The sequence below is a fragment of the Rattus rattus genome, chromosome 17 (genome assembly GCF_011064425.1).
Source record: "Rattus rattus isolate New Zealand chromosome 17, Rrattus_CSIRO_v1, whole genome shotgun sequence".
In the NCBI taxonomy this organism is placed as follows: domain Eukaryota; kingdom Metazoa; phylum Chordata; class Mammalia; order Rodentia; family Muridae; genus Rattus; species Rattus rattus.
This window is the reverse complement of record NC_046170.1, coordinates 2,135,888-2,160,691: the sequence shown is the minus strand read 5'-3', so window position 1 is coordinate 2,160,691 and position 24,804 is coordinate 2,135,888. Positions and strand designations below refer to the sequence as shown.

The following is a 24,804-nucleotide window of genomic DNA, read 5'->3' as shown; positions in this document are numbered from 1 at the left end:
TCTAAGTGCAGTTTTGTACCCAGTGAGCAACCTTTCCTCACCCTGCCTCCGTGTTCGTTTATTTCCTGGCTCTGTAGGGTCTGAAGATGGCTCAGATAAAGCTTCCAAGACTCAAGACACTGAGTAAGTCCTTGTCAGCGAGGGTCACTGTTGTCTGTAGCAGGCCAAGCAGTGTGTGCAGAACTGAGAGCAGGGTCTACCACCACCTCCCGAGTGACCGGAAGCGCGTCTCTTCCCTCTTTCCCACCTCACTTTTCTTATCTATAGCATGGGGTAGTGTTCCAGGATATACGGGCCTTCCAACACTTCCCGGAGATTCTGCAGGGCCACCTCTAAGAAGGAGAGCAAGCATGGATAAGCTCTGTGTGCAGACAGACTTCTGGGAGTGTGGGGGCTTATGTGGCATCTGGAAGCAGGGCTTGGCCCACCATGAGGTATATGCGAACTTGGTTGTCTCGGCGACCCAGCCTATGGCCTCTCAAAAGAAACCACCTTCTTCTCAGTGAGGGTGTCAGGCCAGCAGATGGGGGACAATGACACTGAGGAGCCTGCTTAGGGAGGGGCCCTGCCCAGGCTCAGCCACCCCTGCCTGGTGTAACTGCAGAGCCTCCCGTGTTTTAAGAAAAGCCACAAACCAATCTGGACACAAGTGCACACACACCTGTAATCCTATAAGGCCAGAACTGGGGAGGGGAATCACGAATTTGAACCCAGTTGGGACTACATAGCTAGACTCTGTCTCAAAGGCAAAACATAAATAAATATAAATAAATATTTTTTATAAAGGCCACGGACTAAAACCCTAGAATTTTACATGAAGTGCTTAATAGGTACCTAGTCCCGGTTATTACATTTTCAAGTTACCATGTCCCCATTGTCAGCCTGAAGAACCATTTTGCGATTTCCGCAAGAAACCCAGATTCATGCCTTCCACCTAACCACCTCCTCCACTCTCCCCGTCACTCACTCAGTCTAAGCTCAGACTCTTGGCTCCTTCTCCGGGTGTAGAAGCCTAGCCAGGCCTAGACTCAGGTGGGCAGTGAAGGGAGCTCTTGTTTCAGGCCGTCCACTTGCTGATCACTGACCCCTCCACAGGCCCAGCCTGTGGCTACTCAGGTGGCTTGAGCTGAATCTGGAGAAGGTGCTACCTCAGCCCCCTACGCCTTCCCAGGTGAGTGATGAGATGGGGGTGGGTGGCTGACCGCAGGGAGGCTTGGGGCCTAGGGAACTGTCCACTCCTGCAGGCCATGGACCATCCCCAGCATCCACTGGAAGGCAGATCTTCTCATTGGAGTGTCCTTCCTGGGAGGAGTGACTGACAAGGGCCTGGGGACATTTGGGAGCAAGATGGAGCCACTGCATTGATTATTTAGTGACGAGACAATATTCCTGACAAAAGATGTTTAAAGAGTTTTTATTAGCTCGTGGTTTAAAGTGGGTACCATCCATCATGGTGGGGAACCATGGCAGCAGACAGAAGTGAAAGATGGTGGGTCTATCAGTCTCTATCAGTCTGTCTGTCTGTCTGTCTCTGAAACCTTTTTGTTGAGTCTGAGATTTCAACATATGGGATGGAGACACCACACTCAGAGTAGGCTTTCTTTCCTCAGTTAAACGTCTTCGGAAACTCCCTAAAAGGCCTGCCCAGAGGGCGTGTGTCTCCTAGGTGATTCTGAATGACCTTAAAAAAGAAGGTTAAGGGGTTGGGGATTTAGCTCAGTGGTAGAGCCACTTGCCACCAAGAACAAGGCCCTGGGTTCGGTCCCCAGCCCCGGAAAAAAAAAAAAAAAAAAAAAAAGGAGGTTAACCATCGTAGAACCGCCACCAGCGTCATGCATATGTGTATGCACACATGCATACTGGTGCTAACACACGGGGCCAGGGCGCAGCTGACCGAGGTGAGGTACATGCAGGCTGGCTTTGACCACGACCCATCTATCTCTCTGTTATCCAGGCCTGGAAAGTTGAACCTGAGGGTGCTGTCTTGGAACCAGGTACAGAGGAGGAGCTGGGAGGGGCTTCCTAAGTGTATGTGGTGTGCGTGTGCATGTGTGTATGTGTGCGTGTGTGTGTGTGTGGTGTGTGTGTGTGGTGTGTGTGGTGTGGTGTTGGGGGGGGTGGTTGTGTGGTGTGTGTGTTTGTGGGAGGTGCGTGGGGTGGGTGGTGTGTGAGGTGTGGGGTGGGTGTGGTGGTGTGGGGGGGAGGGGGGGGTGGTGGGGGTGGGGTGGGGGTGGGTGTGTGTGTGGTGGGGGGTGTGTGTTGTGTGTGTGTGTGTGTGGTGTGTGTGTGTGGGTGTGTGTGGGTGGTGTGTGGTATGTGTGTGTGGGTGTGTGTGTGTGTTGTGTGTGGTGTGTGGTGTGTGTGGGTGGTGTGTGGGGGGGGGGTGTTTTGTTTGGTTGGTGTTTGTGTGGTGGTGGTGTGGGGTGGTGTGTTTGGGTGTGTGGGTGTGGTGTGTGTGTGGTGTGTGTGTGTGTGTGTGTGTGTGTGGTGTGTGTGTGTGTGTGTGTGTGTGTGTGTGTGTGTGTGTGTGTGTGTGTGTGTGTGTGTGTGTGTGTGTGTGTGTGTGTGGTGTGTGTGTGTGTGTGTGTGTGTGTGTGGTGTGTGTGTGTTGTTGTGTGTGTGTGTGTGTGTGTGTGTGTGTGTGTGTGTGGCTTGAGTCAGCTGGACTTCACAAGCTTGGGGCTGTCCCTTTCCCTTCCTAGGCTGTTTGCTGTTAGGGTGGTCTCCAAGGTCTCTTCACCCAACCCTGTCACTTCTCCAAATCCCGCCCTTTATAACCATAGGGGGTTGACTGAAGCCCACCTATGGGGTCTTTAGCTCGGCTCTCCTACCACTCAGATCCTCCAGGAACCCCTATGGAAGTGGAGCCCACAGAGAACCCCTCCCAGCCTAATCCTGGACCCGTGGAGCCTGAGGAGGAGCCAGCTGCAGAGCCCCAGCCTGGCTTTCAAGCCTCTTCCCTGCCACCACCTGGGGACCCTGTCAGGTGAGCCCCCTGAAGGCTGCACCTCCTACAAGGGTCGGCCTCAATGCTTTGCTCTAGCCCAGTACTAATCAGCTAAATTAGAAAGTTAAAAACATTCACTTGGGCGAAGACTCAAACTCTCCAGGCAAACCTCATCAGTATCTCCCTCCATCGACCAGGCTGGGGTGAGCATTTCCTTTAAACATAAACCAAGTGCCCACCTGTAATCTCAGGGAGCTGAGGCAGCAGCAGGATCATAAGTTCAAACCCATCTTGGACTCTATAGCCGGATCTTGTCTTAAAACAAGTCACACACACACACACACACACACACACACACACACACACACACACAGAGAGAGAGAGAGAGAGAGAGAGAGAGAGAGAGAGAGAGAGAGAGAGAGACCTCTATCAAAACCAAATTGCATGTATTCTTTAACATCCTCCTTAAGTGGAACTTTTTTAAAAAGTCCCTCAGTGTCTGGGGAGATGGGTCAGTGGTTGAGTGCTTGCTATACAAGCTCACTCCATGAGCATGAGAACAAGAATTTGGATCTCAGCACCTCTGTGAAAGTGGGCATGGTTCTGTGCAGACCTATAAGCCCAGCACTGAGGCAGGGAATGGAGACAGGAGGATTGCTTGCTGCTTGCTGAAAAAAACTTGAGCTCTAGCTTTAGGCAGAAAAGCTGCCTCAGGTTTGTGGAGAGACCCTGCCTCAGGCTTAGGGAGAGACCGTGTTTCACCATTAGGAAAAGCCTCTGCCTCAAAGGAACAAGGCAGAGGACGATGGGGGCAGGGGGGAGGGGTGCCTGCCTCCCTTCTCTGGTCTCTGAATGACTACATAGACATACACACCTATTCATGTACATAACACACACCTGTGCGTGCACGTACATGGAACACACTTTTACAAGAGGTCCCTCAGGGGTGGCTTTATATAACACTTCTACCTTATTCCTTCAATCACTGTAAAGAGCTACATAGGGCTTCATTTATTTGACCACACAGGAGCGCTTAGAAGCATTTCACACTTTTCCTACGATCAGAAACCTTGTGCATGCCCTTTCTGTGACCAGCTGTAAATGTGCAGGGTTGTTGGTCCAATGCCACGTCCATTTTAAAATCTGGCTGGGTGCTCCCCAATGCTCACACCCTGGGGGGGGGTGGGAGACCAGAAATGCATATCTGAAGCAGATGTAGCTGAGCTGAGCTACCTGCTAGGGCTGCCTGGGAAGGACGGGGAGGGCAGGAAGGGGCCTTCAGGGTTAGAGCGCTGGAGTTGACGTCTGACACGACCTGCCTCTTGGCCCGCTTGTTATCTGTGCCAATCCCCCACCCCGGTTCTTCTCACTGGAGTTCAGCTCATCTCCCCATTACAGGCTGATCGAGTGGCTCCTACACAGGCTGGAGATGGCCCTGCCTCAGCCCGTGCTCCATGGGAAGGCTGCAGAGCAGGTGAGTGAGCAGCCAGGCAGAAGAGACCCTGACTGGGCGGTGGTGAGCGAAGGGTCTTGGAAGCTCAAATAAGGGCCGGACGGTTGGCCTGAGTCCCTGGGCATGGGGACACAGCAAGAAGGGAGCCATTAGCGGCAACTCGGCCTTGAAGCCTGTCTGTGTGCACACATTTGCTCAGGCTCTGTAGCCACCAGTATTGATCTACCTACCAGTCAGGAGCTTAGAGTCCAGACTTCTACAGGGGTAGAGGAGCTCTGACATGGAACCTCCCAGAGCGTCAAAAAGGCTTGCTAGTGGAAATGACCCAGAAGAATGCACAAGGATCCAGAGCCCAGGAGCGTTCCAGGAAGAAGCGAGGTTCCCAGGAAGCCCTTAGGCTCCATGAGTGTTCCTGACAGCTTAGGGCCCAAACAGGGGTGGTGGTGGGGTCACGATCACCTCCTCCTTTTCTTTATCAAGATCCTAGGAGCCTGATTCTCTTTTCTTGGAGATTATTGATATCTCCATAGAAGCATCTAGAACTGGGAAGCCTACTCTCAGGTGCGGCTGTGTGATATTGGCCTTGGTCCTTGGGGAACCTTACTTTATCCCCCAGAGAAGCAGATGAAAAAATCTGCTATTGCCCAGCCTTGGGAAAAACACAGGAGAGTGGTCTGAAAGTAAGATGTCTTGTCCAGAGAGAGAGGTGGGCCTAGGCTGGTCCCAGACCTCTGGGCCCCAGCACCTCTGAGCAGGAACCTTGCTGCAACTCTTTCAGCTCCCCAGCTCCTCTCACGGAGCCAAGAACCCTACTCTTCCCTCACTGGAAGTAGGGTCCAAGAGGTCTTCCCTCATTGGCTCTAGGCCCAGCAGAGGTTTTTGTCTTTGTTTCATGGGAATCAGGCCAAGAGTCGGACATCCTGGGTCCACTCCCAGTATTACGCACCCCCTCCCCTCCTAGCTGGCTCAGTGCTGAGGCAGACAGAGCAGAAGGTGACGGAAGCCAGGTTTACACTTCATATCTTTCATCATACCGTCTCTGAAGCACAGAGAGTAATGGCTTCCTTCAGAGAGTTAGAACCATAAAAGGGACCAGAGAGGAAGAACCATTAATTACCGAAGATGCCCCCATGACAGAGGACCCTGGGGACCCCGGCAGCAGGGGAAGCAGGCACAGTAGGGAGAAGACTTCCAAAGGCTGGAAGGAGAGGATGGCCATTTCACAGGATAAGCAAAAGAGAGGTGGTTCGGCCTGAGCAAAAGCTGAGGGCACACTGTGGTCCTGGAGGGAGAGCAGCCGGTAGCCTCCGGAGAGAAGGCAGGAGCAGGGAGCCTAGGTGGTGGGTCTTCTGCGGTTCTGGTGGGGAAAGGACACATGTGTACTAGGGATACATGTGGGAGGCAGGTGAGGTGGCCATGACAGGTCTCCTCTTTTCTCTCCATGTAGGAGCCCGGCTGCCCTGGGACGTGTGACGTACAGACCAGTAAGTACTATGCTCCCGAGTCCCATGTTCCTTTCAGGGAGGGTCTCTTGATATACTTAGGTCTGAGTTTGAGGTACAGCTAAGGTCTCCTAACCTGGAGTGCAGAGGGTCTGCTCCGGCTCAGCGCCTCTGGATAGCAGTAACGGTGCTGGTGGCTAAGAGTGTTTCCTCTGTCAGGAAAACAACCGTGAAGCCAAGACTACAACCCTTCCTGTTGGCAATTACCCAGAACTGGAGACTGGACTCTGGAAGCTAGGCGTGTGGGTTTGGTTGGGAAAGAGGTGTTTCTTGGGAAACAGATTCTAGGGACTTCAGAGCCCCTGAGCCACAGAATTCCCTCCCCTGTGATGAGTCGGAAGGTATTCGATAGCACCATTGGAAGACGGAAGGCTGAAGCCAGGCAGCATACAGGCAGAGACAGTACCACCGGAAGTGGATAATACACTCAGCCATCCATCCAGTAGTGATGGGTAACTTACTGCCACCTGCTTCAGCCTGCTTCAGGCACCTGTGGTGGGCTTCCAGGGAGCAAAGTAGCATTCAGACCTGTGCACAGTGCAGCCCCTATACCATCCCTAGACATGTAGGGCCTCCCTGAGTCAGGAGAAAAACTGTGTCCAATCCCAGCCCTCTGGACCATGGTCTGTATGAGCAGGACAGGCAGCCCAGGCCATGGAGGTGAGAGAGTGGACAGTAACTAGAACAATACCCAGTGGGAGGGAGAAAGCTGGCCAGCTTCAAGGTGGGGCTAGCTCACTTTCTCCTGGGACTCCTGGCAGCCCTAGAGTCTGCAGGGACCCCGTGGCTGTTAGAGCAGAGAAAAGATAAACCTTGGAGAACCGGAGGCAGTTCCTCAGTAAGTTATATGCAGCAAAAACTAGGCCCCACTGGGCCAGGCGGGTAACTACTCCGTCCGAAGTTCAAGGGCCAAAATGTTCCAGGACAGGGATCATCTCCACACTGAGGAGGGCTCGGATGGGTGATGGGTCCTCCTGTCTTTCTCTTGGCTTCCTGGAAAGACATAGGATTCTCATCTGCTGCAATCAGGCCACCTCAGAGGTCCACCTCAGAGGTCCTGGAACAGGCAGGTCTCTGGTGGGCACTGGCACAAAGACCAGGAGCTTAGGTAGACTTGTCTCCTGTGGCTGCCGTGACAAATGTGCATACGTCCACAACTGGGGTGCTGGCAGGGTCCTTTCCCTTTGAGACTCCAGAAGGCAGAGCGTGTGTGGGGTACGTGTTCTTGCAGCTCTCCTGACCACCTTGAGTCTCTTTGGCTTCTAGCTGACCTTCTATTTGCTCCCTGTGTCGTCTGCTCATCCTCCCCTTGGAAGGGTGACTGTTGCAAGGGGGAAGGCCTGCCCTAGATCCAGAAATCTCTAGCTTTGAGATCCTGAGGCCAATAATATTCTCAAAGACTCTATTTTCAAATAAAGTCGCATTTATATAGGATAGGATAGGACCTAGGCATGTCTTTTCAGGGATACCTTTTAACCCACTACATGGGGTGACTGAGGGTCTGGGGATACATGTTCATTTCCTTCCTCTACCCTGTCCCCTAGTCTCCCCATCCATTCATCCTCTGCTTGGCCACTCAGATGCTCATCCATCCACCCATCTACTCATCCATCCATCCACCCATCATCTGCTTAGCCACTCAGATGTCTATCCATCCATCCATCCATCCATCCATCCACCCATCCATCCATCCACCCATCATCTGCTTAGCCACTCAGATGCTTGTCCATCCTTCCGTCCATCTATCCATCCATCCATCCTCTGTCTACTCAGGTGCCCACATTTTTGTCACCTCCTTTGTTTTAGGGGCGACAGCAGCTGGAGGCCTCTGAAACAAGGGAGAGGGGACCTGGGGAGCTCATGGACAGACAGATGGATGGATGGCTGAAGGACTGAAGGATGCCTCAAGAGAAGACCTCTTAGGGGGCAGTGACTGCTAATCCCTACCCTCTTTGAATAGTGAACCCCTAGCCCTCTGCACCCCCAGTCAGGACAGAGGACACCAGAGTCATTAAGTGCATCCCCAGAACTTCCTCTCAGGGCTCTTGGCCATGGGGCAGCACCCAGATCAGAGCAAGGGCAAGGAAGACTTTCTGGTGTGAGACTATAGAGAGCCCCGTTGAGGCTTCAATGTTCAGTGTCTAAGCATGCTCACACCGGGGCACATGGCACCATCCACACTACACAGGACTCAGTTTCCTTACGAGTCTTTCTTCCGAGGCCTGCCCTAGTTTCCTCTCCCATGAGTAAGGGACCACACCTACTGTGACATTGTAATTGACATTAAAGAGTGTGACTTTGCACCTGAAACTTGTTGACTGCGTGATATTCTTAAGCCAAGTCTGAAAGGAGTCTTTTAAGTTTTATTTATTTAGACAGGTTCTTGCTGTGCATTCCAGGCTGGCTCCCAACTCTCCATCCTCCTGCCTCAGCCTCTGGGTGTTTAAATTGTGGGTACACCCTATAACCCTGTAGTACTTAGGTACTAAAGGGAGGTGGACTGAACAGGCATTGCCTGCGGTACTGGGGTTGTAGGGTGGAGGAATTGGCCAGGGACCCTAAGGTCCCAGATGCTCCTAGATATCTTTATCTGGATTGATTTTGAAGCAAAATTGTCAACCTTTTAAAAAACAAAAAACAAAAACCAGCTTTCGAGCTGGGCGTGGTGGTGCACACCTTTAGTCCCAGCACCCAGGAAGTAGATGCAGGGAGATCTCTGAGTTTGAGGCCAGCATGGTCTACAAATCAAGGACAAACCAGGACAGTCAAGGCTGCTCAGAGAAACCAAACAGACAACTAAAACAATCAGCTTCCCAAAGAAGGGCCTGGCTTCTGTCAGAAACCAGATTGGTCCGTGCTCACGAGAAAATCTAAACAGCAGCAGTCACCCCAGCGGTCACCCGTAAGCCGTGAGAAAGGGCAATCTTGTAAAGTGGGAAATGCATGGAGGAGGTGAGGGGATGAGGCTGGAGAACTCTGGGCACACCAGCTAACTGGGATCCCAAGTCCTTGATGATGAAGTCAAAGCTGAAAGTTTAACCCTTCGGGGACAAGGCTCTAGGCAATGGGGAGCCTCTGAAGGTGGTCGAGCAGGGACTGACTTCACAAAGACCACTCTGGAGTTGAGCAAGTCCTGTGGGCATGGGATGTACTCAAAGCAGGATAGCATCTCACATGACCAGGCTTAATTATGAAGAATGCCCTACCTCCAGATCTCATGACTGGGATATGGGCATCCTGGCAATCGGCCATTCCCAGGGGTGCAGGCTTCCCTGTGTGAACTTGAAACTGTACCTTCAGAGATGTGTATGTTGAGGGAGAGCCCATGCTTCAGAACAGAGTAGGTGGGAAGAGAAGTAGCCTGGACCAGAGGGAATCAGATAACATAAACCGTGCCTGGTAGAGAAGATAGATTGAAGCCTGGGCCCTGGCTTTCAGGAGATCTGAGCCCAGAGTATCTGTCCTGGTGAGACCAATGTGCTTAGACCCCATGACAGCTGGCCCTGGGAGCAGGAGCCCCGATCTCAGTGGTACAGGTGGCTGGGGTCAGAATCTCACACAGTGACATTGGGGCAGACAGGTTGCCAACTGGAAGGTAGCATCCTGTCCAAGAAAGGCTCCAGGTGTGAAATTTAAACATGGGCTTTGCCAGCACAGGGCTTCCGGGGCGGTAAGGAGGCTGCGGAGAACAAGAAGTCGACTGTTACAGAGAGGGGCCGGAATGATAGGCAGCTGCTTCTCCCAAGGAACTGCCATCCACCCCAACCCCATACCATGATGTCTGTCAGCTGCACCCCATCCCTGCTTTTCTCGGTTGGTGACCAGGCCCAGAGCTGTGGCATACTTCTCTACAAGCAGGGACATTCTAAGGGCACCCTCTAGGCTGGCTGCAGAGATGAAGGGAAGAAATGGCTGTGAAGGGCCAGCAACCCAGGACTCACACTCGGAGCATCTGAAAAGAGTTCATAAGAAAGAAGCGATGGTGACGCCACCACTGGGAACAGTGCCCGGTGGGGACCATGACTGGGGAGACGCTCACAGTAACATTTATCGCCTGGGATGCAGTGGCCAGGGAAATGAGAGTCAGAAGACCTGGCTCATTGCCACATTCCTGTGTGGCTTTGGACATGAGGCTCGGTCTCTCTGAGCATGGTCTTTCTCTAAGGCTGGGAACGGCCTCTCCCTTACATTGTCCCCCACTAGGTCTGGGCAGAACTTGGTAGCTAGGAACACAATGAGAGTCACCTCTTGCTCTGGGGGCCACCGTTGGATGGGGCTGCGGAGTCAAACCCCAGGGTTGTTTATAGAACGAGAGAATCCAGCACCAGGTGCAGAAAATCCGAGCTCAGAGTGGGCGGGGCACTTCCCCCGGGGTTTCTGGGTTTCCCTGGGTGTCTACAGGGAGAGTAACCGTAGAGACCAGGGCCAAGACAAATGAGAAAAGTGCTAAATTGTGCCGCTCTATCCCACCTGTAGGGTGGGCATTAAACATAACATCAGAGGATAAAATGGGGAAAATGGTTCTTCCGTCTTCAAAAGCCTAATGTGAGGATAGATGGGTGAGTCCTGGAAGTCCCAGTGCGTAGAGCCTGGCAAGTGCTGAGGAAAGGGAGTATACTATTTATGTATATCGACGGCCCCAGGATAAGACCTGATACCAGCACCCCTTTAATGTCACAGATAGCTGTCAGGCGTAGATAGCAGCACACTTCCGTAACTCCAGCACTTCAGATGTGAAGGCAGGAGGATCAAAAGTTTGAAGTCAGCCTGGGCTGCATACCAAGACCCTGTGTCCCCAAACCAAAAATAGACTGTCGCCATTATCATTCATGCTTGGATTGAGGGCCGCCAAGACCTTTGGGACTTTTGAGACGCAGCCAGTATGAAGGAAGTCTCCCTTCCGTACTTGACACCTGCCCAGGGAGAGTTGGGTTTCCCATGAGACGTTCTGAGACCACTTCTTTGGTTTTTGAAATGCCCTTCCTGTGTAGCCCAGGGTGGCCTAGAACTCACCACATCTCCATCCTCCTACCTTGCCTCTGCCTCTCAAGTGGTGGGAGATTACAGGTATGAGCCACCACACCCAGCCGTCTGAACCGACTGCTGCCAGGAGCCCAGGCTCGTACCATCTTCTGGTCAGAAACGATAGAGGTCACAGGCATCTGTAACTATTTTCCATGTCCCCATGGAAAAATCACAGCGTCTTGGAGAGTAGAGATTCTAAGCCTGGATGGAGGGACACGGGGTCTCCAGAAGCAGCTGCTGAGCTCACATACATGCTATCACCGAGAGATGGCACCTAGGAAATAGGCAAGGAGCAGGCTTTCTCTGTACCCCTTAGGTGATCTAGGGCACCCTGCCCCTGCGGGTGGGTCTGGGTCCTTTAACATCAACTGTGGCACTGAACAGAATATTCTCTCTGCTCTGAGCCAAGCCTCTAAGCAGGTAAGCCATGATAGGAAGCAAATTAGGTCAGCTGCAACCAGAGCTTGATCCCAAGAGGGGGAAAAAGGCGGAGGAGTCAAGGGAGGAGGCTGGATGCGTAGTTGTGTTGTTTGAGGCAGTCCCTGGGGCATTGAGCTGGGTGTTTATGGTCCTGTTGATAACACAGCCAACTAGGAGCCAAGACACTGGGATAGACCCCCAGGACTTAGGGACACAAGCCACCCTCCTCACCCCACAAATGGCTCCCCTTTATTCCCTGCAGTCAGCATCCTCCCCGTGGAACGGGTGGAACATGATCTTGTCCTCGAGGATGTGGACTCTTGCTGGGAGGACACCCCGCAGGAAGACGGTGCCAGCCTGCAGGAGACAGAGTTGGCTCCCATTTATGAAGACGAGAGTGAGGCCATGGTGGAGATGCCCAGGTGGGAAAAGAGAGAAGTTCCGGAAAAGGAATCGGTGCTCCAGGTCTCAGGCATACAGTGTGGAATCCTAAAGGCACAAAAGACCACACCTGCCCCTCCACTCTCAGCACCTGCCCTCAGCCCCTGGGCACAAGGCCCCATTTCTGAGATAATCTAGGGACAGATACACATGGAACATCCTGTTCTAGTTTGACCCTGTTGCTGTGATGACACAACTCCAAAAGCAACATGGGCTGGGGGGAAGGGTTTATTTCTGCTTATACTTCCAGGTCATTGTCTATCATTGAGGGAAGTCAGGCAGGAACTTGAAGCAAAAAACCATGAAGGAATGCTGTTTGCTGGCTTGCTCTCCAGGCTTCTGCTTAGTTAGCATTTTACGTAGTCTAGGACCACTTGCCTAGGGAATGGTACTGCCCACAGTGGACTCAGTCTGCCTATGCAAATTAATAATCAAGACAGTCTCCCACAGATATACCCAAAGACCAGCCTGATCTAGGCAGTTCTTCAATTGAGGCTTCTCCTCTCAGATGACTCTGGGCTATGCCAAGTTGACAACTAACGCTAACCAGGACAACACCCCCCCCCGCCCCGTTTGTATGAAACATGGCCTATCACATGTACTTAGCTGCCCTTTGTTATATTTGATTACCTTGAAGCTTTCCATAACTCAGCAGGTGGAAATCATCCTCATTATTTCCCTAGTTGTATAGTATTCTCTTATATGACCATAACATCATTTTGTTTGTTTTTAGACAAGGTCTCACTATTTAGTCTTGGCTGGCCTGGAACTCACTATGTAGAACAGGTTGGCTTTGAACTCAGAGAGATCTGTCTGCCATTGCCTCCCAAGTGCTGGGATTAAAAGTGTGTATCTCTGAGCCCAGCTTTAACCTGAGAAAGCGAGATCTAAACATGAGGTAGACTAAAGTCTTAGGCACTAGCAAACTTTATTCAGAGCGTCAGACAATTTATCCACACAAATAAAGTGTACAATCAAAAGGGCAAGCAGCACGTGGCGAAGCATGTTTTTTTCCCACACAGGCATGTAAACGAACAACAATAGCCGGTTGGATAATCCAAAGTGAACTCACTCCTCCCCATCCACTACACCTGGGAGGGGCATGAAAGTTCATTCCATGAACAATTCTGTGTTTTGAAGAAACTGAGCTCACAAGACTCTTGTCTTGTTGCAGTTTTCTCATAAGCACTCAGGATTCCCCTCACATGACTCCATTCTTGGATGGTGTTTGGACACTCTATTGGTGACATTTAGTTTTCTGTTGTAATTAAATACTCAAGGTCACCAAGTATATATATATATATATATATATATATATATATATATATATATCCTCAGAAGTTCAGTCAATAGGCAGCCGCCCCGTGGCTTTTGGGCCTGTGTTGAGCCATTAAGGGCTAAGAACAAAGTTGACAGGGAAGCATGCAAAACAGAAGGGATTTTGTTACGATGAGCAGGTCATGCTCCTGACCTGCAATTACTAAGAAACACATAAGGGGAAACTGAGGCTCACTAAAGCTCATCCCTGTGCTCGAGTCACCACCAGGGCAGTGTAGGAAGATACACTACCTACTGGCCTGTGGCCACTGCTCTGAAGCTCTCAGGTGGAGCTTTGCTGGGAAGTCCCAGGACGAATGTCAGAGGTGGGGTGAAGAGGGCTGGAACAGCTGGGGGGCGGGGCTCACAGCTTCCCTCTGGCCCTGACTTAGGGAGCTACCACTGATTCAAGAGGAGCAGGAAGAGGAGAATGAAGAGAAGGAGGAGGAGAAGGAGGAGGAAAAGGAGGAAGAGGAGAAGAAAGAGAAGGAAGAAGAGGAGAAGGGGGAGGAAGAGGAGAAGAAAGAGAAGGAAGAAGAAGAAGAGAAGGAAGAGAAGGAAGAAGAGGAAGAAGAGAAGGAAGAGAAGGAAGAAAAGGAAGAGGAGGAAGAGAAGGAAGAGGAGGAGAAGGAGAAGGAAGAGGAGGAGAAGAGGGAGGAAGAGGAGAAGAAAGAGAAGGAAGAGGATGAGGAGAAGGAGGAAGAGGAGAAGAAAGAGAAGGAAGAAGAGGAGAAGGGGGAGGAAGAAGAGAAGGAAGAGAAGGAAGAAAAGGAAGAGGAGGAGGGGGAGGAAGAGAAGGAAGAGGAGGAAGAAAAGGAAGAGGAGGAGGAAGAGGAGGAAGAGGAGCCTATGTAAGTCACTTGTTCTGGGCAGTGGGATTCTGGGCTCCTGGGGTGGGGTGCTCTCTGCCTTTGTTCAGTGCTGAGCACGGTCAAGCGTTGATCAGAGGACTGGGAAAGCTGGGGTTCCCACTGTGTTCAAAGGGATAGCTATCCCCCAACTCACACAGGTTCACCCCTGTAAAATGCGGTTTTTACTACTCTGAGAACAACGCCTAATATTCAGCAGGCATTAAATGAGTCTATAATTAACGACATGTATAGATACACGAGCGAACACTTGTACTGAGCTCAGAGTTCTTCTCTCTTGACAGCAAAGCCAAGGTCGTCTCCCCTATGTATGCATTCACATGTTCACATGTACACTCACACATGCAGACTATGTGCACACACATATAAGCACATGTACACACGTGTACACGCACACACACACACACCAGTGACCCTGTGTGGCCTCTAATAGTGTCTATAGCTGCTCCGGATTCTGCTCTGCTAACGGGTGATGCTTGATTCCCTCGTCTTTACAGCACTGACGTCTACTCAGTGCATTTTGAATAAAGATTTAAACATTGGAAGGCAGGTCCCTGACCTAGTTAGGAGCTGGAGACCTGGGGTAAGATTTGACAGAGCGGGGAGATGTGGGCTGGCAGGAAGCAGGAATGAGTGAGGAGAGAGCACAGGCCAAGGTCATGACCAGAGATGGGCAATGAGGAGAGTCTGAAGGACTCCGCCAGTGTAGGGCCCTGGCGTGAGAAGAGTGAACCGCGGGCTGTCTCTGAAGCAGGTTGTGACAGCCTTGAACCTGGGAACATTTAAGATTTGTGAGCAGGGCAGTGGTAGAGCTGGCAAGCGTTCTGGAGGGAAGTGTGGGCTGGGAGAGCAGGTACCAACCGCTGTGGACAGAGGAAACATATCTGTCCCCTACTCTAACTGTAGGCCTGTATTTGCCATGTCACCCACTGCCACAATACTAGATCCAGTCCTGTAATCCCTAGGTCGTCTCTCTAGCCAGAGCTTAAGGCCAGGTAACATCATAATTCTTCAGAGGTACAGCTCTGCTCCAGAATGGAACCCTGCCTGTCAGCAGGGCTACCTGGCAAGTGGCTTCCCTCTGCAGTGCCTACCTCCACAGCCTTAGGGGGCTGACAGCAGGCTTTGTAGAGGAGTCACAGAGATGGGTGCCGTGAGGCCTGTCTGCAGTACGGACAAATTGGTGACTATTGTTCTCTTCAGACTATAGACTACTTCATCTCCAGTCACGAAACAGCTAACCATGAAACCAGCCTAAGAGCTGAGGTAGAATCCTGTGGGGTAACAGCAGTTCTCAGAGCTGTCTTGCTCACTTTACATGCTGTCTTCCCAACCATGACAGAAAACCACAATTTCCTCTTGCCTCCAATATCCCCAATGCTTACCCCATCTCCTCTCAAGACCCGTCTTTCCAGGGGCTGGGGATCCACACAAATGCCAGGAGACACGGTGGCCTGCCGCACGTTAACCTTTGAAAGATGGAAATGAGATTCCCAGAGCAAGCTGGCCAACCAGACTAGTGAGTTGGATTAGCCCTGGGTTTAACTAAGAGAGTCTCAGTGAATACAGTGGAAAGCAATGGAGGGAGACTGCAGGTCTCCACATATCACAACCCCGTGTGTACACACATACAAACATGCTTACATATGTGCTCCCTATACCACACACATATACATACAAGTGATTTTTTAAAATGAACTTTCCTTCCCATCCGTAGTGTGAAAGTCTTCCTTCTGGGGAAAACTAAGCATGTGCTCCCCCACTCTGACTTCTGGATCTCCCCTGAAAATTCTGGCATTGTACCCTGTTCTTGAACACAGACATATCCAAAGGCCGGTGGCCATATGGGGCCCACACAGACGTTCCCATGACTGTACATGTGTTCTCAGACATAGCGACATGGGCATGCATGCATATGTGTGTGGCACATGCTGTCTACATTGGCTACATACTCACATTTACATACATGTATCATCACACCGTCTCACATGTGTGCGTAAAGGTACCCATGTGCATGTTGGCGTGTGTCTACACAGCCCACACACCTCAGGTACACATTCATCTATACAAGTGGTCACTTGCAGTTTTAAATTCAGAGAGCCTTTGGTCCCCTGGCCCAAGGCAGAACAACATTCTGATGACACTCAGTGATCCCGGTCACAACGTAAAAGATGTGAAGCTGGGGAAAGGCCTTCCTGGGCTGGTACTGTCTGGGGAAGGATGCCCTTGGCCAGCTTTGCAGAGACACAGGTTACTGATGACGTGAAGGCCCTGGTAACGCAGATGGTCGCCTAGCAACCCTGTCTCCTCAGGCAATAGCTCTGCTTTTCCTAGCAACCTTGGCCCATGGTCCCCACCTGACCTCCCTGGAGCGCTCCTGCAGTTCCCCGAGCGGCCCCTTGGTGTGGCTAGAACCAGGAAGGACACCAGCTCCATGCTGTGCCAATCACAGCGTCTTAGAAGCTGCTGTCCTGGCTGACCCAGGGCTTCTCCCAGCTCCACTCATATGCTCCAGTCCCAGGCTTGGCATCACTGTCACAGCCCCAGGCTGACCTACTGCAACATGGACCTTCCTACCAGCAGAGCCCGAAAGACCCAAGTAGGTGGCCGCTCCTGACGCTGAGCTCTTGTCTTCTCTTCCTCCTGAGCTGGAATTTCAGAGGAGGAACATGCTGAAGGTGACCTGCAGACTTAAACTTGGGGGGCATAGCCTGTGGCGGGTGGGACTGGAGAAGACTGCTAAACGTAGAAGCCGGCATGGCCGCATCTTAATCCTTCACCTAGGGGCCTGCTGGAAGCCTGCCTCAGCCCTTCTCTGATCTGCTCAGAGATTCCCTGGGACTTGGGAACTTTCTAGAAGTTCAGGGAGCTACTACTAAACAGGAGGGAGCCATGGCAACTACTGGGCATAGTGTTAAGTAGCAGCATGCTGTTGATACACAGACCCCCACCCTCAGCAGCCCTCGGTAAGACAGACAGGGCCACTGTAAATTGCTTTGCTAGCTGAAGCTGTTTATCAAAGCATGTCTACGGTATCCTAACCTGCTGCCCAGGCTGCTGCTGGGATTAGCTGTAAGACCGATGTGAGCAGTGATAAGAGCTGCTAAACACTGTCAAGGCAGCAGGAATGGCAGGTCCTCTTCTGAGCCCACTTCGTAGACAGGTGCATTAAGGTTCAGAGCTGTGACTTCCTGCCCTGCCAGGAAGTGCAAGGCTGGGTCTGGCTCCCCTAAAGTGAAATACGGACAAACCCAGGAGCATCTCACCAAGAAATCAGAAGAATCCCGAGATAAAAGCTGGCATTCTATGCCTTTTCTATTCCGGGCTCTGACCCTCTGACCTCTGGCAGCCCATGCAAGGCCCTATTATTTGGGGGTGGTGGTGGGTGTTTTTGTTGTTGTTGTTGTTGGTTTGGTTTGGTTTGATTTTTGACATAGGAATAAACAGGAATAAATACTGGGGGGCCTCTGGCCAGTGCTGCAGACTGAGCCCTGGGGCTGTTTCTAGAAGAATCCACTCAGGCCCTAAGTGCAGGAGGCCCATCTGCTCATGTGAGGCCAACTTCTGCTTGTGGCAGGATGCATAGCACCAGAGTCCATTAAGGATCCAAGAGAACATTGAGATATTACTTGCCAGCCTAAGAAACTTTTAATTTCTCTTAAAAACAAACCAAAAGAACTTTTAGCTGTAAGAAATCACTCCAGGACGTAAATTAACATCTCCTTCATAAAGTGCCATTGGGAAGTAATTTGAACATATTTTTAGGAGTGAAAAGACCCATGAAGGGTAATGTGCCAGGACATGGTCAAAATCCAGCATGAGGCAGTGTAAATACTGCTCGTGGCTGAAGGGCAGCGGAGCAAACACATGCACCTGGACTCACCTTGGGAAGGCTGTGTGACCACAGGCTGTCCGTGGGCCTCTCTGAGCCTATGTTTTCTAAGTGGAAGGGCTGGCACTATTGCACCACAACCCCGGCAGGGGCTGTTTGGCTAAAGAAGCAGGGGTAATGATGTTGTGAAGAGGTTGGCACAGAGCCTGACACACGACTCATGGAAGCAGCCATGGCCTGTGACTACAGGCTCATTCCCAATCCGGGCCAGCAGGCTTCATATAGATGTCGAGATACCTGTCCCAGCCCCTGCTTTACCCACCTTGGGGGAGCTGAGACATGGCCCTCTGGGCAGATATGACACCTTGGAACATCTTCTGTGAACCTCCAGGGACAGGGCACTGAGGGTCAGGTGGGGCTGCTAAAGCAAGGCCTACTTCTAACGACCACAGACACATTAGAATCTCGGCAGGGCTTACCTGGGATCCCAACCCCAGAGGATCACAAGTTCTAGGTCAGAATAGACAGCAAGTTCTAGCTGGACAACCTGGGCCCTTAACATACACACACACACACACACACACACACACACACACACACACACACACACACCAGAGCAAACTTATACACACACACACACACGCACGCACTCATGCACGCACACACGCACACTTATCCCTAGTTCTGACATCATTCGAACACCCAGACATCTAAGGGTCCAATTCTACCTAGAGGCTGAATCAATATCTCTCTCTCTCTCTCTCTCTCTCTCTCTCTCTCTCTCTCTCTCTCTCTCTCTCTCTCTCTCTCTTCCCTCCTTTCCTCTTCTCCCTCTGTGTATCTGTGTGTGTGTGTGTGTGTGTGTGTGTGTGTGTGTGTGTGTGTGTGTGTGTGTTTGAGATAGGTTCTTATGTAGCTCACCCCCAAATTTTATGTATAACCAAGGCTGGTCTTGAACTTCTGATCCTTCTACCTCAACCTCCTGAGCGCTGGATTGCCTAGCTCTTCTGGATCAACTCGTGCTAACATAGCATTCAAACATCAGGCCAGTCTACCTGAAACACCTGCTTCAGATTTCTCTGGAAAATGAGGAGATCTGATATCTCCGGTCCCTCACTCCAGACAGAGTAGGGCCCCATTCACAGGGATGAGAGTTTTCTGTTTGCCACAGACTCCTCCCTGCCCCTCCTAGGACCTCCCCCATCCCTGCCCCTGTCACTTGGCTGTCTGGGCCAGCGATGTCAGAGGCCTTCAGCACTGCACTATTAGTGCTGAGTTCATGAGGAAGAAGCAGCGAGGGCCTAGGGTTAAGGTTTGTGATTTCAGTCAGGCCACTTCACCTCCCTGCGCCCCACCTCACACTCATACTGGGGATGGAAACCAGAACCATTCACAGGCTGGGTAAGTGTTCTTTCTGCACTGAGCCACACCCCAGCCCTTGCTTTTCTTACAATCCCTTTCCTTGCCTGCAGCCACCTTCAGACTTGAGGAGACCTAGGGTGTATACTCTGAATAGGCTCTATCCCAGAGATGCTCCTTTGGGCGTCACCTATGGTGTCCTCTTTCTGGACTGCTCCTCTTCCCATGTCTGAAGTCATCCTCGAGGCCCAGTGTATAAGCCACTCCCTGAGGAAGCCCTCTCTCCTGGTATAAGTGTGGGCTTTGCTGCAGTCCTTTGTCTCAGTGTGGACGTGACATGACCTGGGACATCTCCGTGTCTGCTGCTCCTGGACCGAATTGGCCTTCAGCAGCACTTGGAAATGTCAGCCTCCGCTAACACCGCCTCTTTCCTCTGCCCCTTTCGTCACAGTGTCCTGCTGGATAGCTGTTTGGTGGTGCAGGCTGATGTGGACCAGTGCCAGCTAGAAAGGGCACAGCCAGAGACAGCATCGATCCAGGTAGAGCCTGCCAAGCCCGTTATGAAAGGGTAGGAGTAGGGCTTGCTGGTGAACTGTCCATAGGGCAGAGAAGGCTGAGATTTTGGGGGGACCCCAAGAGGCTGACATACTAAGGGAGATGTGATCTTGGAGTAAAGATTCTGGGGGTGGTTGCTTGGGTAGCTTTGTCCTCGTGAAGAGGACCTCATGGGGGGGTCCTCTCAATATGTAAGATTGGGTTTAGGGTCTTGGACTTCTAGACACACTGCCTTCTACTAAGCCACCTCCTTGGATGGCCCAGAAGATGCCTTGGTTGGTACTGGGTGGGGTAGGAATTGGGCAGAATTCAATGGGGCACCCAGTGTCCTCTCTATGTGTCTCTTCAGGAGTTACCAGAAGAGGAGGAGGAGAAGGAAGAGGAGAAGAAGGAGGAGGAAGAGGAGAAGGAGGAGGAGGGGGAGGCCACAAACTCAACAGGTAGGAGTGAAGTTGAACAGGATGCTCCAGGGACTTTAAAGCTGGTGGCAGCTTGGGGTGGGCAGTCATCTCCTTCCTGCCTGGGGCCCCACCATTCTGTCCTGGGCAAAGACCTTCCTCTGTTTCTTGGAGCTACATGATTCCAACTAGTTGATGTCCATCAGAGATACTGAGGAAATGACTCCCAGAGTGTCTGGAGAGTCTTGCCCTGCCAGTCCCTCATGTCACCTCCTCTCAGGGAAAACACAGCATAACCTGTGCAGAGAGACCCTGAGGTGAAGGGGGCAGTGCCTATTAATGACTTGGCCATGCCCATCTCTGTGGCCACACCCCCACCTTTTTGGTACTGTCCTGAGCCGGGAGCTCCATTTATACCCAGCTTTGTACTGTGGCCCTCTGTAGCACCTCAACCCCAAACCTGGTGTCTGGTCAGTGTTCTGTTGCTGTGAAGAGACACCATGACCGTGGCAACTCTTATAAAGGAAAACATTTAATGGCAACTGGCTTACAGGCCATTGTCTTCATGGTGGGAATAATGGCGGACGGGGTGCTGGAAAGGTAGTTGAGAGTTCTACATCTGGACTTGCAGACAGCAGGAAGAGAGAGACACTGGGCCCAGCTTGAGCATTTGAAACCTCAAAATCCACCCCCGGTGGCACACTTCCTGACACCTCCTGGTAGAGCCACTCCCTATGAACCTAGGGGGGATCTATTTTCATTAAACCACCACAGCTGGGAATCCTAGGGATTGGATACTAAGGAGGAGGCAGGACCATCGCCCCTGGACAGATGACATCCTGGCCTACAGGGCCGCGTGATTTATGCACCTCCAATGTTCCGTTCTTCAAGCTGTTGGTCCTTGAGTTACCTGGTGAGGCTGATAGATCGTTTTACAAATAACAAAATGAGGCATGTGGGTGTCCCAGCGTAGGCACAGACTCCTTAGGCTTCCGGTTCCTCCTTTCTGTGAGACCCAGAGCTAGCTCTGATCAGAGCGAAGCAGTGCTAGGACCTCCCACACAGGCGCCATGGCAGTGCAGTCTGTCATTCCAAACGTTTTCTCTACTGACATCACCACTTGTCTGGAGGGACCTATGGTGTCCAGGCTGGGAACGGAACATCCACGGAGATGTAAGATTAGAACCAAACAAAAGCAGCCATGCTGGCTCTGTCCTCTGTCCCTGGTAGTCTGGGACAGTGTTCATCACTACTCAAAAGCTGACAGTCTGAGCATCTCCTGGAAACTGGTTAGAGATGCAGAATTCAGGTCCTACCAAGCCCCGTGGAGCCAGAATCTGCCTGCTGTCTGGGTGATTTGTCCTCCTCTAAGCATTTGACACAATAGCCTTGAGCCCTACTTCTTAGATACCCAGAGGAAGCCCGGGCTTCAGAACCACGTAAGCATCCTCAAGTGATTTCAGTGAGCAGCCCATTGACCCCCCAAGGTCCTAACACAGCGTCTGTCTCTGGTTGGAAGGACAATGAGTTGACCACAGAGTTTCTTTGACCAGGCAGATTGTACTGAGCTCAGCACATTGGAGCCTGGGTTCTGAGTCTGGGATCTTTCGAATCTGACACAGCAAATACTACTGTGGCTGATCAGCAGACCTAGGACTCTGAGACGTGTTTTGAAGCTACCGTGTGAACCGTCTAAGTGACTGGTGTTTTTAATGTTAAGGGCTGGGGACAGGGATGGATGCTTCAGACCTGAGCAGGGCTGTTGCAGCACAGACAGGTGCTAGGATGGTCTCTGTCCCTGCTGGGGAGGACCCCCTGCCTGCACCACCTCCCTCAACTCAGCTCCCGATTACAGTCCCCAGGATCACGCCTCTGCCTGACACCTTCGGGACCCAGTACCATGGCTAAACCAGGCCTGAACATGGAGCTGAATCGCCTGGTCCAGGACCAGCCACCTGGCCAGGAGGGCCCCAGACCTGGCCCCCCAAACCCAGCCGAGCACCTCCCCAATGTGCCCAGCTACCGTCCCGCAACCACCCGCATCCCCGTCCTTGTCTCCCGGAGGACAGCCTTGTCCAACTCCAACTTCACCAAGGAGATCAGGAGCTCCATCCGTCGCCTGGGTAGTGTGATCTTGCCCCAGCATGCTCGGGATGTGGCCTAGTAGAGCTTCTGCATGTCTTGGGCTGTCTTCCTACCTTTGTGCCATGCTGCGGGAACATGCTTTATGCTCATGGAAGCCTCTACAAAGCTCCATCCTACTCTGTAGTGACCTAGCAGCGTTCAGTTCTCTTTTTTCCGTTTGTCGACACCTTCACGGCCAGCGCTTCTTCAACTGCATGCATTCTCCACAGGTCAGCCTTTTACACAGACAGCCATTCCCACTCTACTTAAAACAAACAATCAGTCAGCTCTCTAGACCATGAAACTTGGGGAGAACGTTGGAACAAGGGGCAGGGGTCCCTCCCACCCCTAACTAAAGAGCTTCTGGGGTTGGGCGGAGTCAGTTTTCTGTAAGGATGTGGCTCCTGGTGGGCCCACCATGTGCCCCATGGATGGCCTTTCTACCCAGGAGTTTATACGAGCAGCACAGATTGGAGTTAATGTGTTATTATAAAAAATAAAAAGGACATGAAGTTGGGGGGATTGGGGAGGTGGGGTGGAGCTGGGGGGGGAGCTGGGAGTAAATATGATCAAAATACATTGTATGAAATCCTCAAGACTTAATAAAGATATTTTTAAAAGAAGAGACAGAGGCCTTGGAAGGAAGGAAATCGGATGGTGGAGTGATGTGAGGCCCATGGTAGATAGACTTGCCTGACTGAGAGAGTCTGTTGGACTTTCTGAGGGCCATTCATATCTACTGTTTCAGGGTAAGTGGAAACATACAGGTGCCAGGCAGGTGCCAAGCAGGTGCAGGCAGGAGAAACAGGCAGGTGCAGGAAGTTACAAATAGGAGAAACAAACAGCCAGGTGTAGGCAGGAGAATCAGGCAGGTGCAGGCAAATGTAGTCAGGAGAAGCAAACAGGTGTAGGCAGGAGAAACAGACAGGTGTAGGCAGGAGAAGCCAGCAGGAAAAGTAGGCAGGTGCAAGCAGAAGTGGGCAGGTGCAAGCAGAAGTGGGCAGGTGCAGGCAGAACTGGGCAGGTGCAAGCAGACATGGGCAGGTGCAGGCAGAAGTAGGCAGGTGCGGGCAGGAAAAGCAGGTAGGTGCAGGCAGGCCAGGAGAAGGGGTTCTCGGGGCTCAGCAGAGATTGAGGGCCTGTCCAAACTAGTCCCTGGGTTGCTACTGCTCACTGGCTAATGACAAAGTGCTCGGGAGTACAGCTGCCTCTGTCCCTTTCTGCCTTGATTTAAGTCAGTCCGCCCACTCTTCCTTTTGATGTGACTGGCTTTTGTGCTGCCTCTGGGCCAGGCTGCCTCTGAGATCAGAGCAGATAGAGGAACAGGGCATTCTGTAAGAAAGGGCTGTGGTTGTCCTTGTCTCCTATTCCTGGCTCACGATGGACACTGAATGAGGTAAGCTCAGGCCTGCAGTGAGGGGAGACACCTGAGCTCTGTCTGCTGGAAGCTGGGCCAGCTCTACTGCTTCACAGGACCCCTGACCTTGGCCGTCAATACTCACTAGGCCTCTTTCGGTGGATTTTCTTATTTTAATTTAATCTTCCTTAAACAGGAAAACTTCTAATGGCCAGTCAAATGGAAAACCAGCATGGCTTGCCCTAGACAGAAGGTGTCAACCCTTTGCTCCAGTGCTAACATGCGGAACCAAAGCAGCTTGTGGAGGAAAGGGTTTATTTTAGCTTACACTTCTGGGTCATAGTCCATCACTGACGGAAGCCAGGGCAGGAGCAGAAACCATGGAGGAACTGTGCTTACTGGCTCGATCCTCTTGACATGCTCAGCTAGATCTCTCTCATACCAATTAGCAATTAAGAGAATGCTTCTGGGGGCTGGAGAGACGGCTACTCTTCCAGAGGTCCTGAGTTCAATTCCCAGCAACCAGATGGTGGCTCACGACCATCTATAAAGGCATCTGATGCCCTATTCTGGTGTGCAGGTGTGCATGCAGCAGAGAAAGTATACATTAACTAACTATAAATACCTAGATAAATAGATAGATACTCTCTTCCCATTTAAGAAGGAAGGAAGAAAGGAATGTGAGAGAGAGAGAGAGAAAGAGAGAGAGAGAGAGAGAGAGAGAGAGAGAGAGAGAGAGAGAGAGAGAGAGGTGTTTCTTAGATGTGCTCACGGGTTAATCAAACGATGGCGATTCCTAATGGGAATCTCTCAAACAAGTCTGGGCTATGTCCAGTTGACAGAAAAAGTCAACTGCCTTTCTTCCTAGACTGCAGCAGAAGGGTCTTGAGTTCAGTGTCTGCCTGGGCTACAAGTCAAGAAGGCCTCAAAGGCCAGAACAGAAACAGAGCATTAGTAGGAATAGCCACAAACACAGGAAGAAATGGAGCTATGAGTTCCACATGGTTCTCACGTGTTACTCATGAGACACAGGACCCACAGGAGCCCAGGGGCACTGCCAAGGCCACAGAAGCACTGACTTAACCGGTCCGCTCTGTAATCAAGATGGAGGGAAAGTCACAGTGGTATCATGGTCTCATTCTCTGCCTCTCCTTTTCTGGTCTGTGGGTCTGGGGAACTGGGGGCTCCAGCTGGGAAATACTCCC

At 51.6% G+C, this 24,804-nt stretch overlaps 1 protein-coding gene across 3 annotated transcripts in view; it reads left to right on the top strand.

Moving 5' to 3' along the window:
• The window catches only part of Cngb1 (cyclic nucleotide gated channel subunit beta 1), a 60,906-nt gene that overhangs the window by 5,790 nt on the left and 30,312 nt on the right, over nt 1–24,804 (top strand). The window contains exons 6-16 of one of the 3 annotated variants that reach the window (XM_032887712.1): nt 102–123; nt 1,096–1,171; nt 1,955–1,994; nt 2,839–2,986; nt 4,346–4,421; nt 5,848–5,884; nt 11,610–11,769; nt 13,498–13,736; nt 13,902–13,956; nt 19,617–19,704; nt 20,070–20,160. In XM_032887712.1, the coding sequence (XP_032743603.1) occupies nt 102–123; nt 1,096–1,171; nt 1,955–1,994; nt 2,839–2,986; nt 4,346–4,421; nt 5,848–5,884; nt 11,610–11,769; nt 13,498–13,736; nt 13,902–13,956; nt 19,617–19,704; nt 20,070–20,160 (1,032 nt within the window). Of the gene's footprint in view, nt 1–77; nt 124–1,095; nt 1,172–1,954; nt 1,995–2,838; nt 2,987–4,345; nt 4,422–5,847; nt 5,885–7,708; nt 8,207–11,609; nt 11,770–13,497; nt 13,957–19,616; nt 19,705–20,069; nt 20,161–24,804 lie in introns of those variants that run through there. The other 2 variants (XM_032887711.1, XM_032887713.1) reach the window with 2 other exon arrangements.